This window comes from Eleutherodactylus coqui, chromosome 5 (assembly GCF_035609145.1).
Source record: "Eleutherodactylus coqui strain aEleCoq1 chromosome 5, aEleCoq1.hap1, whole genome shotgun sequence".
Taxonomy (NCBI): domain Eukaryota; kingdom Metazoa; phylum Chordata; class Amphibia; order Anura; family Eleutherodactylidae; genus Eleutherodactylus; species Eleutherodactylus coqui.
Window position 1 is genome coordinate 45,650,647 of NC_089841.1, and position 19,453 is coordinate 45,670,099.

Genomic DNA, 19,453 nt, shown 5'->3' on the forward strand with positions numbered 1-19,453 from the left:
CCCCTTTTGTTTTTTGGTTTCCCATTACTTTCAAAAATCATGAGCTTTTTATTTTTCCTGCGACTCGGCTATACGGGGCCTGTTTTTTGCAGGATGAGTTCTAATTTTCAATGGCGCCATTTACGATATCATATAGTGTATTGTAATACTTTTCACAATCTCTAAGGTCTTGTTCATACGGGTGTAATTTGCACCGCAAACTAACCGTGCAATTTTTGCATGTGTAATACGCAGTGAATAGAGCCCAACGATTTCAAGGGCTTGTTCAGAAGGACACATATCACACGCATACGTTTTGTTCAATTATTTATTGCCAATGTGACCAGCATTCACCGTGTGAGATAAATAATGGGATCGTTTATTAAACTGGGTGTTTACGGACACAACAGTACAGAATTTTTCAAATTAAACTTTTAAAAAAAATCTTAATATCTTTTAAATAAAAAAAAAAAACACAACTTAAAGGGGTATTCCGGTTGTGAAGAAAATTTTCAAGAATTGACGGGTGTTTGCCCCATATTTATGTACAGCTGGTTACAGGTATAAATCGAATAGCCATTACTTTGTTATCCTGTTCTTCACTTCTGAAGTTTCCCCATCATCGCTATTTTCCAAGATGGCTGCCACATCCCTGCTCACTTGCAGCTTGAAACTACATTTACCACAATTCCCTGCTCTGTACTTCCTTGCTGCGCGATTCCCTGCTAAGCGCTGCCATGCTATTGGTCAGCAATCGAGTCCTAAGAGCTGAAGAGATAAAAGCCATTCCCGATTGTTCCTACTGAGCCTGAGCAAGCCCGACCAGTACCGCTAGAATGACTACAGGACGTATCCAGGGGCAACCTGGAAACAAACACTTGTGAAGTGCTGGGAGAAGGTGATGGAGCAACAGATACAAAGTCCAAAGCAGAACTGCACTGCAAAGTTGAAGAACATTTGATTAGCATTGAAAGACCCCTTTATTTTAGTTAACCTTTTTTTTCATCCCTCATAGGGGACTTGAGCTGGCTATTGTCTGATTACATATACAGATGTAGCAAATGTTAACCTGACATTTCACATGTTAGGATAGCTTAACTACAATGTGATGAATTACGCTATCCACGATGCGGCATTCAAATTAACAAATGCTACATTTGTAGAACATACTTTTACAGGCATTCTATTAAGCCCTGCCGCAGCCACAGGAAGGGTTTAATAGCAAGCTATGCATGGCAGACTTTCAAAAAGCCCCAGGCTGCCATGCTAACTGAACGTCAGCCTGTGATCGAGGGGAGGCCTTTTATATGCTGCTGTCACCTAAAGAGTTAACCGGCAGGATTGGAGTAGTCAGCTGTCATAGTGTTGCTGTTTTTGGAAAAAAATTCACTTCTATTCCTGAACAAGCACTTTTAATTATTACATAGGGAGTTAAATGTTGTATTATTTCAAGTGTCAACCTGATGAGGCTAGTTTTAACCCCTTACTATCCTCATTCATTAGCTGCTGTTGGACCCAGAATGTTATATAAAATTTGAGACTCCTTGGGTTGGTGGTTTCAGAGATGGAACACGGGTTGCAGCAGTAGTCTTTTTGTGGGCAGCAAAGAAGGAAAACAGAACTTGGCAACATAGTCTCGTCCTTACGTCTCACATGACATCATGTTACAACCTCTTTAGTTGGCCTGGCGTGGCTCCGCGGTCACAAACGTGAGCACGCAGGAATATGTGCTCACAGTATGGTCGCGAGGCTACTAGCCTCTCAGCAAACGGCAAGTAACTGACTGGAGCTCATGGTGCTTTCACAGCCGGGAGGCTACGGGGTTTTCAGACGCTCGTACTCGTTGGCTGCACCCAACCTCTCTAACAGACTTCTTGTACTTGCTAGCGCACCCCACAACAATGGTTCAAATAGCAATGCAAGCATACCACACCCAGCCAATTGTGCATCTATAGAAACCTCCCTTGCAGGGTCCGACATACCCTACAAAGAGTCTATAAGAGCCCGGACAGTAAACCACTGATAATTACCCGCAGAGGCCGGTGAATGTTGGAGTACTTTATAATTGGCAATAAGGCTACTGGGACCAGAGTTCTCTCATGTTTCCAAATTAATTAGGGATAATCATCAGAGAAAGAATAAGGGACATCAACTGTGTGTAAAGTTGCTATTGGCCACTTTCTGAGGAGCTAACTCAGTGCTAACTTTATTAATAGTGTAAAGTAGAACAAAGGAATGTGCAGTTGTCCAATTGTAGGGGACAGCACCCCAAGTTACAACTACTGCAGTAGAAAAGTAGCAAGACATTACAAAACTTTAGTACTGACAAATGAAATCATAATATGACCTGTACATACATTAACTACACTAATAAGAGTAAGGAATGCGCATACAATGACAATATGGTCTCCCGGAAATGCTCAAGCCCCCACTACCGTACCAAGGACAGTGCTGCTTTAAGAGCTTCGGGCTAAACTGTATTAACGCCTAAATAACAAGTGTAACATGGATGATCTTAATACTTTCACATACAGGTAATTATTGTTTTACCAGCAATATTAAAATAATTAACCCGTGAAGGATGCTGTGCCAAACGGCCACATCTTACAGCTGATTCACCGTCACCCACTCATGAACATCTGACCAGGCAACAACCTCTTGACAAGCACATTCTGTCACACTCACAAAACACCAACACTTGCGGGCAAGTATGTCACCTGGCTTGTATTAGAATTGTGGCATCAAAAAGTCACAATTTTGGCGCAAGTCCCTAAATCGCAACTTTTTCATAGTTTACTCTGGTCCCTGGCGCGCTTTCAAAAAGTGGGTGGGGCCTAGGTAAAGGGGGCGTGACCTATCCAATTCACTATATGTCAAAATCTGACAGCCTCTGCCAGCTCATAGTGGTCATAGGTTTCAGTCTGACCTATGGAGATGCCACCACATGCAACAAATATATTAAAGATGTGTAAGCTTCTTAATACATTGGTCACACTTATGCCAGCATATGCTTTCATATATAATGCCCCGTTATATATTTCTTCTATAGACTGACATTTTATGAATTATATACGAGAACTACATGCGAGAAATTGGCTTTAGGGTGTGTTCACATGGGCAAGTGCAATATTGGTCCAAGAAACTACGATTTCTGTTGGAGCGCAATGCGTCTTGCAAGAAAAATGAATCACATCTCTGCAACATGCAATTTTCACGCGTGCAGAATTGACCAAAAATAGGATGTGCAGGGATGACCATCGATCTGAGAGAAAAAGCTCTCATGTGAATAAACGCATAGAAAGCAGTGTATTATTTGCAGGTGCAATATTTAACCATATTGCAATCAGTCAAATATTGCACATGAAACTCGTCCATGTGAGGCAAAAAAAAGGGGTTGTACGGCTACCACCTTTCAAGAGCACTGCCAGCATTAAGATAAGCAAAAAAAAAAAAAAAACGCTAGGATCCAATGTTTATGCTCAGCCCTGTACCCCAGTTTTGGCCCTTCTGAGATTCAGCCCCTGGTAATGTGAATGCATCAAGTGGGTGGTCCCCACAGCTATCCCGCCTGCTTGACACATTCACAGCACTAAGTAAGAACCAAATCTAAGAAGAGCTGGTATGGGGGAGTAGGGCTGAGCATAGACATCAGAAAGACATCAATTGCAGTCAGCAGGATTGCGGATACAAAGTTATACAGCCAGCCTTGCTGACATGGGGGTCCTCTAAGTCTACTGTATGTATTAGATCTTCTAGTTGAGTCTCTCTCGAAAGAGAACATCTGAAGAAGTACAGAACTTGACTCATTGTCCCCAAGTCTTTGAAGTCAGTTTGTTCCTTTCTTACCCTTTCATCGTTAAGGAATGCTGATTATAATGTGACCAAGAGCGCTTGCCATTAGTGGGCAGCGAGTGTGGGGGGCAATCCTCGCCTTTCTTTTCTATCCAGTATTAAAATTTCACACGACCTAAATCATTGTGAAGACCAATCAATAAGAAGCCTTAAGAAGAAAGAAGGGGACAATGGATGTTCCTGAATGAGTCACTGCCACCTCCAGTAATGGGGCACCGACTGCAACCAGTGTTTGTTGATGAGGGTCAATCAGTGTTGGGGGTCATGACTTTGCTCTGGATAATGAAGTTATGTAAGATCAGAGGTCAGGTGGTAAAGTTTTGGTCACGAATCTCCACAACCTTTAGAAGACTGATGACAAGGTTTGTCTTCCACAGCAAAGTGTTTTCTATTATGTGTGGATTCTTAGCTATACCGGTTTCCAATATGGGACGCAATTTGTTAAATCTGGTCTGGTATCTGTATATAGAGTGTCTGAATTAGACTCGGAGGTCTAGTCTGTGGTCTGTATTAGACTTGGAGGCCTAGTCTGTGGTCTGTATTAGACTTGGAGGCCCAGTCTGTGGTCTGTACTTGTCTGAAGAGCTACTCCCATTAAGACGTTATCCCATGCTTATCCATGGGATGGGAGTTAACTTACTGATTGTTGGGGGTCCGACCAGTGGGATCCTCAACGATCTCTAGAACAGGGTGCATCTGAAGTGTGGGCTATGATTGCACTGCCAGTCCATTCATTTCAATAGGACTGCCGGAGACTGCCCACAATTCCGGAAACACTGGAGGCCCATATTTGGCATCAGTGGTGTTCCCAGGGGTTGGACCATCAACAATCAGCAGGTTATCCCCTATCCTGTGGATAGGAGATCACTTGTTTGAAGGGTTCTGGTTTGGGGATCCTATATATAAATATGGGGTCTGTCCTGGTGTCCATTTATATTTTGAGGTGTGATAAAAGGGGGTCATAGTGGCTTCTCGTGACTTAATACTGTAGGTTGAAAGTATAATGTGTGTCCTGTATAATGCCCTGTTCACAAACAAGGGTAATCAGCAGCTGCATTACTTGGTGTACATAGATCTGCATAGGAGCTGCATACCCTGAATGTCGGGAGATTTGTATACAAGACCATCTACAAGATTCCTGTTTCATTTTTTATGCGAGATGCAAAAAAAATGGAAGCAAAGCAGAATATACCTGTACCCTTTGGTCCCTTTATTAGGTTGGCCATCAAAATGATAGTCATCCTAACTCAGTCCAGAATGCAAAAGTAATAATTACAACTCATTGGGTAGGAACTTCGGAAGTAGTCAGGATTTAACACTAATAACTTTGTAAATACTTCCCAATCCCTCTAATAGGACACATAGATGTGACTCCCTCTTGATTATATGAGGAGCATACAGTTGTGCTGAGCATTATTTCTCCTCTGCCTCGAATATTAAGAACATTATGTAAAATACCTCCTGGTATAAAGGGATTAGTGACGCTCCTTGGGAATATGCTCAGAGGTGTATAGAAGCTTCCTATACACTTCTATGAGGCTGTCATCGGTTGCCTGGGGCCGCCGAAAATGAGTGAACATAGCTGAGGGGGCACAGCACCCGGGTGAGTGCTGCAGCCCCCCTCATTCTAGCGATCAGTGGGGGGGGGGGGGGGGGGGGAGTGTCTCACAGAGACACGTCAAAAGTTTTCTGAAAGTCCAGGTACTCTTTAGGTGCTCCCAATACTGAAGACAAGAGAGCCATCTGAGCAGAATAGAAATGCCATTATCACCAGGCACTGGCAGTGTAAAGGGTACAAGACCATCGCCAAGGACCTTGGCATCTCGGCTTCAACAGTGAAGGCCCTTCCATGACGCCATGGGAGAGAACCTACAAACTTTGGTTCAAAATATGTCAAAGAAACCGCACACAACATTCAAAGAGCTTCAGGCTGGGCTGGAGTCCAGAGTTATGGTTTTACCCAGTACCGTATGCCACATATTGAACAAAACCGGGCCCTCACTGCCTAAAGGGGTTGTCTGGGCTCATTTCAACAGATAGCCTATCCTCAGGAGAGGTCATCATTAGTTGATGGATTAGTAGATCAATAGGACTATATCCAGAGGAACTAAACATTGCCAAAAGTTACATAGACAGACCAGAATGCCTCTGGGAAATGTTCTATGGACCTATGAAACACAACGAGAGCACAGACCAGTGTTAGGTTTATAAATGACAAAGCCTATAAAGAACAGCGCCCCCTATCTATAGAGACACATGGTGGAGGAGCCATAATATTGGGGGGCTACTCTGCTGCCTCTAGGACTGGAGGCCCTAAATATGTTGCAGAAAAAAGAAATCAGAGGATTATCAGAGCATCTTAAAGTGAAATATGCTCCTGAGAACTAATATGGAGTCCTACAGCAGGATAAAGCCCCAAAGTTTATCCAGAAGTGCACAAGTAGGGTGAAGGATGAAAGAAATGGACAACCGGCAGCAACAAGTCCTCATCTCAGTGGCGGGAACTGAAATCTGCTACTGGGAGAAGGAACCTGCAAACATTCAGGAGCTGGAGAGAAGTGTGGAGGAAGAACTACCAGCAGATGGGGGAAGACGCTCACAGAGGGGGCTACAAAAAGGCTTGGAGGAGTCACTGTTACCAAAGGCTGTGTAATCAGGTATTAGGGAAGGTGGTGGTTATCTTCACATGCCATGTACTTGGTGTAATCTTAAGTTCTCACGTAAGGTTGGAAGACTACTTTGTTGAATGTATTTGGAACGGCTACTAACCCTTTCCAACCCAGTGTCTGATGTCTAAAGACATTCTGATTGAGGGCTGTACAGCTCCAATGTCGGAAGACGTCCGGCAGGGTATTCTTACTGTATATTACTGGCCGCTCTGTTGTCAGGGGCCTCTCCAGCATGTCCCATACTACAGTAGCCAGCAGATGGCGCCCTTGCATAATGGCAGAAAGAGAAAGCCCCCTAGGCAACCCGGAATCCAAAATTGGATTGCAGAGGGTTAAATACTTTCAGGATAAAAAGTTGCTACTTAGCCACAGATTTCTGGGGAAAATGGCTTTGTTTTTTTAAACTTAACAACGTGCCAAACTTGAGGCTCATGAGCTGAATCCGTCCCGTGATGTCATTTTATGAGGTTGGCGATGAAGTCCGAAAGCAGGACTGGCTCTCCGCTTTCTTGGATTAGGAGCTCCGGCGCACCTCCACACTAGTCTGTTCAGCCCCTCCCAGGTGGTGGCTCAGCTCTGACAGCCCTACCCAACAGCCTAGCTACCCACCAAGGTAGGAAGTTCAGTGATAAAGAGAAAAACACATGTCTGAATACCCCAATGTAAATCAATGATGGTTAAGCTGTCCATATAAGGCACATTAAAAAAAAATGTGTGTAACGTGAAGCGCAAATTTGCCCTTATAAACAGCCTTTTGCCGGCAACCATAATGCTGATGTGGCCCTCGGTGAAAATGAGTTTGGCACCCCTGTACTAAACAATTAGGAGGTTAATCATGTTCACCACAACTGTACATACTGATGGAGTAATATTTCAAGTGTATTCCAAAAACAGCGCCAAACCTGTCCACAGGTTGGGTTTGGTATTGCAGCTCAACCTTGAAACTAAGCTGCCATGCCGGATACAATTTACAGACAGAGTTGGCGCTATTTTTTTGGAAGAAAGCAGCCATGTTTTTTGTAACTTTGTTCTTCCCTTGTAACTGAGGATATTGTTGTTCCTACCTGTAACCAAACTGGATACAATGAGAGGGAGGACGAGCATCTGGAGCATTCTCATCAGCAGCTCTCCAGGGAAGGAGAAGTACTTGACTTCTCGGTAGGACATTTTATATGATCGGACAGAAAATCCCAAGATGATGCCTGCAGGGAACAAGAAGACAAGTCACATTGAAAAATGGCTCCATATAATACCCAAAGAACTCAGACCTGTGAGGGAAGGTAACACTTCTGGGTAAGAAGCGCTTAGGTACATTCACACAGGCGAGAGCGAGTCGCACACAAAACGCACACCATTTTTTGCTGTGTGAATGTACGTTTAGTTGGTGATCTTTGGATCCCATCATAATGGCAGAGTGTTGTAGTCACTCACAGAAAGCAGTTAGAGAAGCCCCTTTAAAGGGAGTCTGTCAGCTCAAACATGGTGTCCACACTGCAGCCATGATGTTGTAGAGCAGGAGGAGCCGAGCAGATAGACATATAGTTTTATAGGGGAAAGATTTGGTATGAGTTGTACGATTGAGCTAAAGAGTCCAGTGGGCGGAGCTACCAGTGATTGTATGTACAGTACTACAAAGCTGTCAGTCACTGATAGCTCCGCCCATTGGACTGTGAAACAATGAAAAGGAAGCACAATGTCATAGTGCATGTAGTAGACCGTGGAAAATTGTATTATTTTTTTTTTAATCTACACCATGACCCTTCTGTGCCAAGTCACACTGTTTGTGTCCTCTCAGTACTAGTGCCATGGCATGTCTACCCTGTCGCTTAGTGATTCAATGATAATGCCTCCCTCCCTCTGTATGTCTCCCCTCCCAGTTATAATGGCCCTGAATAATCAGATTAAGGCCAGGCTCACATGACCGGGTCGATTCCGCATGTGGTAGGCCTGCACCAGATTTTAGCTCGCACACCTCTATTGACATCAGTGGAGGACATTGGAAGCCTCCACCACCTATCCACATTATCGTTAAGTGATTGTATTTGGCCTACAAGAGGTTACCATCTCCATAACATCCATAGACTTCCTAGACGATGGCCATGTGCTTCCATGGACATCATTTATATACATGGTTGCAGTAAGGGAACGGGTAGAGCCAGAGTCCTAGAGGTTGGTTGTGGATCCTATGAAGCTCTTTGCCCATGGGCTTCCAAGAGCCTCGAATTCGTTCTGAAAATATGATAAAGTGTCAGGAATTTATAGGGAGGGAATGGGCCATCTGCATGGGGGTGGTAACGCAGGCAGCAACCCAACAAGCAAGAACATACAGTAGTTCTGTGTACTCTCGGGGATTCATTCTATCCTAAGCCCCTCCAATATAAAGTATGTATAACAGGGAAGTAATGTGGTCGCATCCAGTATGTCCGATAACACGGTCTTAGGGTTTATCTACATGAACGTAAATACGCTATAGGTTACGCAGGCAATTTTTGCACTTGTAATACGCAATGTATTGCAATGGGTTCGTACACCGGGTGACACGATACGCAGACTGAGGATTGTTACTCCCACAGGGTCTGAGGTCAAATGACTGGAAGAGGAACGATCCTCAAGGTGTGTGCTCAGTACGCCGCAAGTAAGCGAGAGCTGAGGTGCCCGGGCATGGGCAGGGCTGCTGTAGCAAAGAAGAGAAATCAGTATGCATGCCAAGGTGTGACTGGCGCAGCGTTGAGGGAAAATTCTGACTCTTCAACTCATGTTAATACAGGGCAGGAAAACTTCTGAAACAGATTGTAAAGTTACTGCAAAACTAATCAGTGATAAGGAAATCTAATTAGCAGCACTGAAGAAGTTTCATCATAGATTGCATTGTAAAAACTTGATGACGGCTTCCCTTTAAGATAACTTTCTGTATCAGTTTATTCGCCCTTTCAATAATATTTGTTGTGGTAGAAGAAGAGAACAATAGCTTTCCAATGGCTTCAGATAACGGGCAATCATCACACAAAATGTGTTTAAACAATTGGAAATGCAGAATTATCAGTACTTCTAAATGCAAAAACATTGTTTACTATTCGTTTACTTGTTGTTATGGATGACTTTCAACTAGCATGAAAATCAGTCGCTGACTTCTCGCTGCATGTAAGAAGTGCACTGAGTGAGAAGGCAGCGGTGATCTGCCTGTCTAAACGCTCCACACGAGCGCTAAGGAGTAGCGAGGATATGCGCGCTCTGGCAGTCGTGTAGCCGACAGTTGTCCCGTGTAAATCCAGTTAGTTGCAGAAAGTTACCACAGTCAATTAAATTTTGCCTTTACCATACATTAGAAAATGTAGCAGAGGTGATACAGTATCTTGGGGGTCAGCAGCTGACTGTATCTGTTACAGGGCCCCCCCATAATCATATCACACGCGGAGGGTTTCCCATTGTGTTTCCCAATGCAGTTCTTAAAGGGACAGATGCAGCAACTATCAGTTTCAGTGCAACCCCCTATTAAGATAAAAGTAGATCCAAAGCCGATTTCACATCCGTGCTGGAACCTCCGTTGCATATCCAGCGCAGAGTACTAAAATACTAGGCAGCTGAGCAGAATCCAAACGGATCCAATTATAGTCAATAGGGTCTGTTCGGATCCCTCATAAGACGGAGTCATTCGGCCAGGGTATTCGCCTTCTCTGCTCCCCGAGTGTTTTTTTTAGCGTTTAGCGCTACATTTTCAGCGCTGCGCTAAACGCTGTACAACGCTGCCATTCATTTTAATGGGACTTCTCAGACAAGTTTTTAACGCTGCAATTTTAAAGCAGCCTCTGTTGTATTTTGGGGCATTTCACAGTTTTTAAATGCTGTGCGTTGCCCATTGAAATGACACGACTTGGTACAGTGTTGTTGACAGCATTAAACGTAGGTCCCTAAGACCATCAAGCTTGCTTAGCTGCGTTTTTAGCTGTGCCGTGGCAAACCGCGGATCTACTATGGGACATAGTTGGGCGGTTACTTCTGCATGTAGTCCCAATAGGGTACAGTCACTTAGACCAGTGTGTCATACGCTGCTCTATAGAAGTTGTGCGCCCAGCTGTGGGTGACAAACGTATTGCACAGCACAAGCCACTTCATTAATTAGTCTGATCTGGCGCCAGATGGAAACCATGGCAATATCGCAATTTTATGTCAGTTTGTAGCGCTGTTTTGCCGGGCTTTTCGGGGGTGTGGGGGGGAGCTAGAAGCATTCACAGCCAGTAATTGGTTTATCGAGCCATGGCATTCAAGAACCAATCAGAGGCAGCGCTTCCTGGAGGTGGGGATTCTCAAACTCCTGAGCAGAAAACCTTGCATGAAGACAAGTGCCGAAGATGCAGAGAAGACGTGCGCTGGAGCCGGACAGCGCCGCTTCGGTGGTGTTTTTTTTTAATGCAGGAAGGGCTCATTTTAGGATTTCCTACTGTAAAAGTTGCATCGCACTGCATGAAAACAGCGTTCGCATGCGATGCAACAATAAGGAAGGCTCCAGAAGAAGTAATAGACGGTCTTGAACTATGTAAACAAGTAGAGAGAACATAGGTAAAGAAACGTGGAAAAGATGCTAAATAATGTAGAGAAATGTTCAAAAACTTTCTTAGGGTAGATTGACTTGTAGCAGAAATGGTGTGAATATTCCACAGTGGAAAATACACATTACAAACGCACAATTGGGGTGGATTTTGACGCGAATCCACGGCAGATTTCAACCTTTCAATTGAGCTTGTGGGCTCACGGATTCTAGCTAAAATATCAGCTAATACCTCGCATTTATCAGCATTTATCTATAACATGCAGTGCGGCTGTGAGTGTTGGGGGGGCCCAGGGTATCAGCGCCGGTGTGGTGTACCTCTGGGTGCAGGGCAGCCCGCTGGCTTCACATCTGGCGACATTAATAGGTTTCACCCCTGAATGGTGCACTACACTTATCATACGGTCTGACATCCTGTATTGACTTTCTTGTGCAGCAAATAACACTAAGCAACCACCCCCTCATTATAAAGACGGATGTGAGTGGTTGTCTCATCAGGGTCCTCACATGTGTCTGTTTTTGGCTCCTCCATATATCATTCTGCATGACTGAGGGATATCTGGTCTATATACCTGCCCTCTTGTATCAATGAGTATGGCCCCTCTCTGTGATTTTCATATTATAGAGCAGGTGCAGCTGAGCAGATTGATATATGGTTTTGTGAAGAAACATTCAGTAGGACTTGTATTTTACTCATTCTGAGATTTAGGAGTCCAGTGGGCGGTCCTAATCAAACAACCATCTCAGTATCAAGGCTGTCAATAGTGATAGATTATACTGAATATTTCCCCACTATCTATATACAGTATTAACCTGCTCTGCCCCTCCAGCTAGTAGATTAGAGCAACCCTCTGGCCCTGAGAAACAAAGATGGCCGAACCGCTTCTCTGACTACCTGATGCACACTGTGTATAGCATGTATTGATAGTCTAAGACTCTTCATGCTGATGTGACTGGCCAATAACAGCAATATTGTCTCAGACTACCAACACATGCCAATGCACAACTTGCATCAAGTAGTCAGAGAAGCTGGTGCAGCCATCTTTGTTTGTCCAGGACCAGAGGGTCACTTTAAATAGTCTTTTCATGGCGACAGCTTCCCTTTAATAATGCTAATTAGAGAAAACCCTACTTACCCACAATAACAGCAATGATAGTGAATATGACAAAGCCATTCTTCAGGAGGAAGCCTTTGACATCGTCCTTTGTTATGTTCTGCATCTTCTTCTTGGCCATTATGGAGCGCTGGCGCACACCTTGCTGGAAGCGTTCCATCCTGTTCCCGGATCTTGGGTCTTCTCCGTTGCTTTTAGTCATCTGTGCTGGATACAGACGCCTCTCCTCCCAGTTTAATGGCTAGTGGAAATTCCAGTGGATGATCAAAGGCAGCGGGTCGAGCAGGCAAGTAGAACTGTAACACAAGAAGTGAATAAGCTTTTATAGGTATCCAGAAACAAATCACAGTCCTGCGATCTAATGTAACCGCTCTACACCGCGGGAACATTCCCACTATGTGATTAAGAAGGGCTTCAAACACGTAAACAAGTAGAGAGAACACGGGCAAAGAAACTTGGAAAAGATGTTAAGATAGAAAAATGTTCAAAAACTTTCTCAGGGTTTATTATCTTGTATCCACAGTGGAAAATCCACATTAAAAACGCACCATTGGACTTTGATGCAGATTTTCTTCTTTATGTGAACCTACGCTAAGAGGGCGAATATTGCTGCAGATATGGATCAAAATCCAAACTAATAGTGCAGATTTTAAAGTGGTTTTGATGCAAATTTTACACGTATAATTATATTATATGTGAATGTACTCTTAAGTACTTTCTTAAAGGGATTGTCCCATGTTACACTTTTATCACCTGATACATGATAGCTGTGAGACCCCCACTGATCAAACTTCTAAGATCCCCAGGACAGGATCAGGATCCTACTTTCTGCCTTCCTCCTTTCTGCAATCCCCACAGCATTGAATGGAGCGGTGGTCGCACATACATGGTTCCACTCCATTCATTTTCAATGGGACTGCCAGAGATAGCCGCACACATGCATTTAGCATTTCTGTTAGCCCCATTGAAGTCATTGGAGCGGTGATGTGCATGCTCCATTCAATCTGACGTTACTGCGGGTGGATGCTGCGAGACCGCCGTGACCGAAGAGGGAGAAATGAAAGTCCAATTTTCAGGATTGGAGGGGGGCAGCTGTGAGACCCCCACAATCAGACTATTGTCAACTGTATCCTGAGGATAGGTGAGAAAAAGGAGTGTTCATACAAACCCTTCAACGTAAAGCAACCCTCCGGCCCTGGAGAAACAAAGATGGCCACACCAGCTTCTCTGACTGTCTGCCGCACACTGTGCATTAGTATGCATCGTTAGTCTGAGACAATACATCTGCTTCGATTGAGCAAAATGGCCAGTCAGAGCAGCGCATAGGGTCTTAGACCATCAATACATACTATACACAGTGTGCACAAGGTAGTCAGAGACGCGGTGCGGCCATCTTTGTTTCTCCAGGATCGGAGGGTCGTTGTAATTCGCTTCTATTTCCCTGGAGAGGACAATGCACGTTATAAATAAAAACTCTGCCACATTTAGTTAGACCAACATCTCATATGTTACGTCTGAGTAACATATGCGCAGGCGTGAGTGTGACGGATATAAGAGGCACAAGCGTATAAGTACATTTGTTGCACCCAGCGGCATCTTCAAGCTACAAGTTGGCATAGGTATCAACTATAATTTTTGCCAGGTTCTGGTGTAAATTATGGTAATTCTGCCAAATCCACAAGGCCCTGACCCATTTTAGCATAGCCCCACCCACTTTTAGAAATGTGTTGGAGGTCAGTATAAAAAGGCAAGAAGTTACAAAGTGTGACATACACCATAATTTGTGACTTTTGTACACCAAAAATGTGGTGTACAAGATTTAATAAATCTGCCCAACAGGGAAAAAAAAAAAAAAATCAACCTTCTTGTGCAAGAAAAATTGCAACTTTTTGAAAAGTTTATGCAAAACCCTGTTTTTTTTAAGTGGGTGGGGTCTATTGTTACGGGGTGGAGCTGCACGCATCCTGTCAGATAGGCATACACATTCATTGTCAAAAAAGAATCCTGCCTCGAAGAAGTTGTCATTTTTCTGAAAGACTCGTCCTGCAGTTTCATCTCAGGCAGATATACAAATGATTACAGTTGTGGTGATTAGATGAACGGTCTTGTCACCGGAGGCCCTAAAAGTGGTTCCCCCTTGGCCTATAAGAGGCTCTCAGTGGCTCCTTGTGTGTAGTGACCTCCTCTTCCGCTTGTGTAGAGCTTGTTGACCACTAGATGCCTCTACGACGCAGATAAGAGACTTCACCCCGTTACCAGAGTCTGAGAGGGGCGCATTATTGGGATGTGAGAAGCTGGATGGTCGTATCGATGAATTGTCCCCCACCAACTATTCTGACCAGACTGTTAGGAGGTGTTAGGGCCAGTGGATGTGTCAGGGCACACAAGGTGATCGGGCTCAGGACGCCCCGACAGACCACCAGTAGAGAGGAGTGTCTGATCATCTGACAAGCAGGAGCACCTCCAGCGGTTTCGCTGTCCGCCATCCAGAGACAGGTGGTGCCATCGTTATACCCTTGTGTCTGTCAGAACTATTTCCAGGCGCTTGGCTGAAGGACATTTGGTCTAATGGAACCCATTACGTGTACGGCCTTTGACACCGTGCCTTTAATTCAGTGGTGTCATGAATGACATAACTAGACTGCTACGGAGTGGAACCGGTTGTCTTCAGTAATGAATCCAGGTTTAGTTTGGGTGCTGATGACGGCCATGTTCGTGTCTAGAGACCTCATGGTGAGCGCCTCAATCCTGCCTTTGCTGTGGAGCGGCACACTGCCCCCTGCTGGTGTGATGATCTGGGGGGAGGGCAATCGCATATGACAGTTGGTCACCCTGGTAGTGGTATGAGGGACAAAGACAGCTCAGTGATAGATTCAGGACAACCTGCAGCCACATGTGTTCCTCTCATGGCGGCTTCCAAGAGGCATCCAGCAGGATAATGCTCGGCCGCACACACAAGGGGGTCACAGGATGTGACAATGTGGAGCAATATGCCATAGGATACCATACTGAACCTTTATCCGCATGTATCACATCTTCTATCCAAGCTACAGGCGACCCAACAGGGTACTAGAGCCTTTATACCCGCACGTATCATATCTTGTATCCAAGCTACAGGTGGCCCAACAGGGTAGTAGAGCCTCCATGCCCACCCATAACATATCTTGTATCCAAGCTAGAGGTGGTACAACAGAGTAGTAGAGCCACTATGCCTGTCCGTATCACATCTTTTTACCAAGCTAGAGGCGGTACAACAGGGTACTAGAGCCTCCATGCCCCCCGTATCACATCTTGTATCAAAAGTAGAGGTGGCTTAAAAGGGTACTACAGCCATCATGCCCATTCATATCACACCTTGTATCGAGCTAGAGGCGGTACAACAGGGTACTAGAGCCTCCATGTCCCCGTATGACATCTTGTATCCAAGCTAGAGGCAGTACAACAGGGTACTAGAGCCTCAATGCTCCACGTATCACATCATGTATCCAAGCTAGAGGTGGTACAACAGGGTACTAAAGCCTCCATAACCTCCCGTATCACATCTTGTATCCAAGCTAGAGGCGGTACAACAGGGTACTACAGCCTCCATGCTCGCCCGTATCACATCTTGTATCCAAGCTAGAGGCGGCCCAACAGAGTACTAGAGCCTCCATGCCCGCCCCTATTTCACATCTTGTATCCAAGCTAGAGGCGGTACAACAGGGTACTAAAGCCTCCATGCCACCCGTATCACATCTTGTATCCAAGCTAGAGGCGGTACAACAGGGTACTAAAGCCTCCATGCCACCCGTATCACATCTTGTATCCAAGCTAGAGGCGGTACAACAGGGTACTAAAGCCTCCATGCCCTCCCGTATCACATCTTGTATCCAAGCTAGAGACGGTACAATAGGGTACTAGAACCTCCATGCCTCCTGTATCACATCTTGTATCCAAGCTAGAGGCGGCCCGACAGGGTACTAGAGCCTCCATGCCCCCTGTATCATATCTTGTACACAAGCTAGAGGCGGTACAATAGGGTACTAGAGCCTCCATGCCTGCCGGTATCACATCTTGTATCCAAGCTAGAAGCGGTACAACAGGGTACTAGAGCCTCCATGCCTGCCTGTATCACATCTTGTATCCAAGCCAGAGGCGGTACAACAGGGTGCTAGAGCCTCCATGCCCCCCGTATCACATCTTGTATCCAAGCTAGAGGCGGTACAACAGGGTGCTAGAGCCTCCATGCCCCCCCGTATCACATCTTGTATCCAAGCTAGAGGCAGTACAACAGGGGACTAGAGCCTCCATGCCTGCCTGTATCACATCTTGTATCTAAGTTAGAGGCGGTACAACAGGGTACTTGAGCCTCCATGCCTGCATCCAAGCTAGAGGTGGTACAACAGGGTACTAGAGCCTCCATGCCCATCTGTATCACATCTTGTATCCAAGCTAGAGGCGATACAACAGGGTACTAGAGCCTCCATGCCTGCCTGTATCACATCTTGTATCCAAGCTAGAGGCGGTACAACAGGGTACTAGAGCCTCCCTACAAGGGGTCGGTTCTCCACGATAAATTCTCCATTTGCTCTGATACGTAATCACTTACTTATAACAACACTACAATCACACAGAGAAAGTTTCATCCATCCGACAACTTCTAGGGGAGGGATTGTTTGACCATGAGTGTATATATTATAAGTAAAGATACTTGTAAAACGCTAATTAATGTAGAAGGATATTCAAAAACCCTTTCCTCCTGATCATGTGCCCGGAGGTATCCTCCTTTCCCCTGCAGGGAGGTAAATGCACCTGTTGTAATTAAAGGGCCGGATTAGACCGCAGAACATATTTTAGGAAGTTTCTCCCTTTCACAGATAGAATCATTTCTAGTTCTGCATTGCAGTAGTGTCAGAAGCCTGTGACCCCCCAACTATGGTAAAACTTCTACTCCCAGCATGACTGCATTCATCATTATGGCGCACAGGTGTGATCAGCGGCTTAACCTATGGGTGCAGCAATATAACTTGACACTTCATGCACAAATGCCATTGAAAAGGCAAGTTAAAGTTGTCTGTAACGGTGTCTCTAGGGCCGCACAGCGACATCAAATCTCAGTTGCGCATTCAAAAACTTGTGTAACTTGCTGTTTCAGACCCGCAATGTGACAAGGCGCCTATAAAAGGTAACTTTACATTCATGTCTATGGTACAATAGTCACAAGTTACTTTCACCCAAAATCCAAGTTGTATTTCGTATGACTGTCGTGTCGCAGCAGCAATATTCCGCTATAGGGACACCGTTGACATGAGGTCACGGTGTGACGTGGTCGCCCTTGCCGAAGGGTGCTATTACACGATTACCATTAATGCTCTTATAATAGCCCCAATTGCCGGGCTCCACCTGTGCTTGTAATTCAGCCCGGCATTCGCCAGAAAAACGCGAACGCTTGCGGCAGCAACTAGTGCCCATGTAATAGCAGCCGAGTGTCAACGTGACATTTGCTATATCTGTAGGACGGGAGGAAAACCTGCTACATATCTGGGAGTCATTATCGTGAATCAACAGCTCAACCTAAAGACATTTACGCAGATGCAGCAGAGTTAAGTTAGCAGTTTAACTCTTTGTGCATCTTCCTAGTGCCGAGTCAGAATCATATAGTAGATTGTACCTGCTCCCTTATATAATACCACATTGCAATGAGGTTGCGACAATCTCAGCTCTGCTACATCTAAATACAAGCCATTAATGCGCAGTTAAAAGTTTTTGGTTTGGAGCAACACATCTTAAGATAACATGGTAAGATGAGCGACACAACCACAGCCCGAATCTCTTTGGTGTAGCAGAGTTGAGTTTGTTACTCAACATAACTCACGGTTTGCTTTGATTTCACAGCTGCATTGTTCGATTACTAATATCACATGCACAAAGAGGTGACAAACTCAACCATACTACATCAGTACCGTTATCTGCAACGTCGTAGAGTAGAGTGTTTGAGACTTAGCAGCGGATCTCAAACCAACCGTGATGAAATGCGTGAGACTCAAAAGCACAACAACCGAGGAATGTTCATTCAAGGGGACGCGGATTTATTTGCATTCATGATTTTTGATTTCCAAAATTTAATCAGATCAGATCTAGCAGAGCCGATTTTGTCACCGAACGCTGGATTGAAATATGTGCAGATGTAGCAAAGCTTAACTTGACTCATTAAAATAAACTGTGTCGCTTTTAATAGCTTTTCAGTTTCTTAAGATAACTTGTTGCAGAAAGTTTTAAAAACTTTGTTACATCTGTAAATAAATAAACACAACATCACATAAACTCATCACTGATACATCTGAAAGACAACCGATGCATTGTAAATCATAGCCAGATTCTGTATTGATAGGGCATCGTCCTCATCTGATGCAAGCTACGTAGTGAAAAAAAAATGTGAAAAACCAACAGAAACAGGCAACTAATAAAACACAATGATACAAATGCAGAGATAACTGGATACAGTAGCAGCTAGAGCTCTGACCACAGAAGCTTACCATCTAATTGCAACTTTTGTAACTCCTTGAACTACACAATATGTAACGTTCCGCTGCTGCCGGTCACCAAAATCATTGAATTTCCACTTTTTCTGCACAGGATAAAGATTTTTTTTAGGATTTGGACTCACCTTTGTGTGCAGAAGGCTGCAGATGAGGTAAAGAACCTCCAAGGAGTAAGACTCACAGAGGACAGAGACTTAGGCAACAGAGCATGTGTTCTCATACAGCAACCTAGTGCCCCTCTATGACTTAAGACAAGGGGAGGAGACTGCCCAGCCAACTGAGTGTCAGAGGGGGAAAAAAGTTGCAGCTGAGGAGGAGACCCGGCTCATCGCTTCCAGAATATTGATCAGTCTTCCTGACCTTGTTTTTTTCTTACCCCAGTTTAACGCTGGGATATAAAATCCTTGGTTTCTTGGGACTTGCAGATAGAAGCGGTCGCCCGGACGAGGCAAAAAGTGACCCTGGGAAATCTGGAGCATCTGCAGACTGGCTGGTTATACGCTGCTGTGATAGGATGCCACAGGAATATGCAAGTCCATATGTGACTGGCTGGGCTGGTTAAATGGGTGAGGGGGCTACAGAGAAAACCCGTAACAAGGTCCTTTAAAAAGTCTCATGGGTCATTATAAATGCCCCTTAGGGCAAACTCGGAGCGTGAAAAATCTGCAGCATTTACAGTAGCAGCAAAGTAGATGAGATTTTAATCAATGTCACAATTGCACCCTGCAAATTCTCAAAGCAAAGGGTGAAATCTGCGCAAATCTGTAGCAT

At 44.7% G+C, this 19,453-nt stretch overlaps 1 protein-coding gene across 1 annotated transcript in view; it reads right to left on the reverse strand.

Annotated features, from left to right (window-relative positions):
• SLC1A3 (solute carrier family 1 member 3) overlaps nt 1-18,908 on the reverse strand; it is an 82,976-nt gene extending 64,068 nt beyond the window's left edge. Inside the window, exons 1-3 of the mRNA XM_066602419.1 lie at nt 18,808-18,908; nt 12,183-12,457; nt 7,565-7,702 (exon numbers count right to left, since the gene is read on the reverse strand). Of these exons, the coding sequence (XP_066458516.1) occupies nt 7,565-7,702; nt 12,183-12,363 (319 nt within the window). The 5' untranslated portion in view covers nt 12,364-12,457; nt 18,808-18,908. The remainder of the gene's footprint in view (nt 1-7,564; nt 7,703-12,182; nt 12,458-18,807) is intronic.
• Nucleotides 18,909-19,453: the final 545 nt, after the last annotated feature.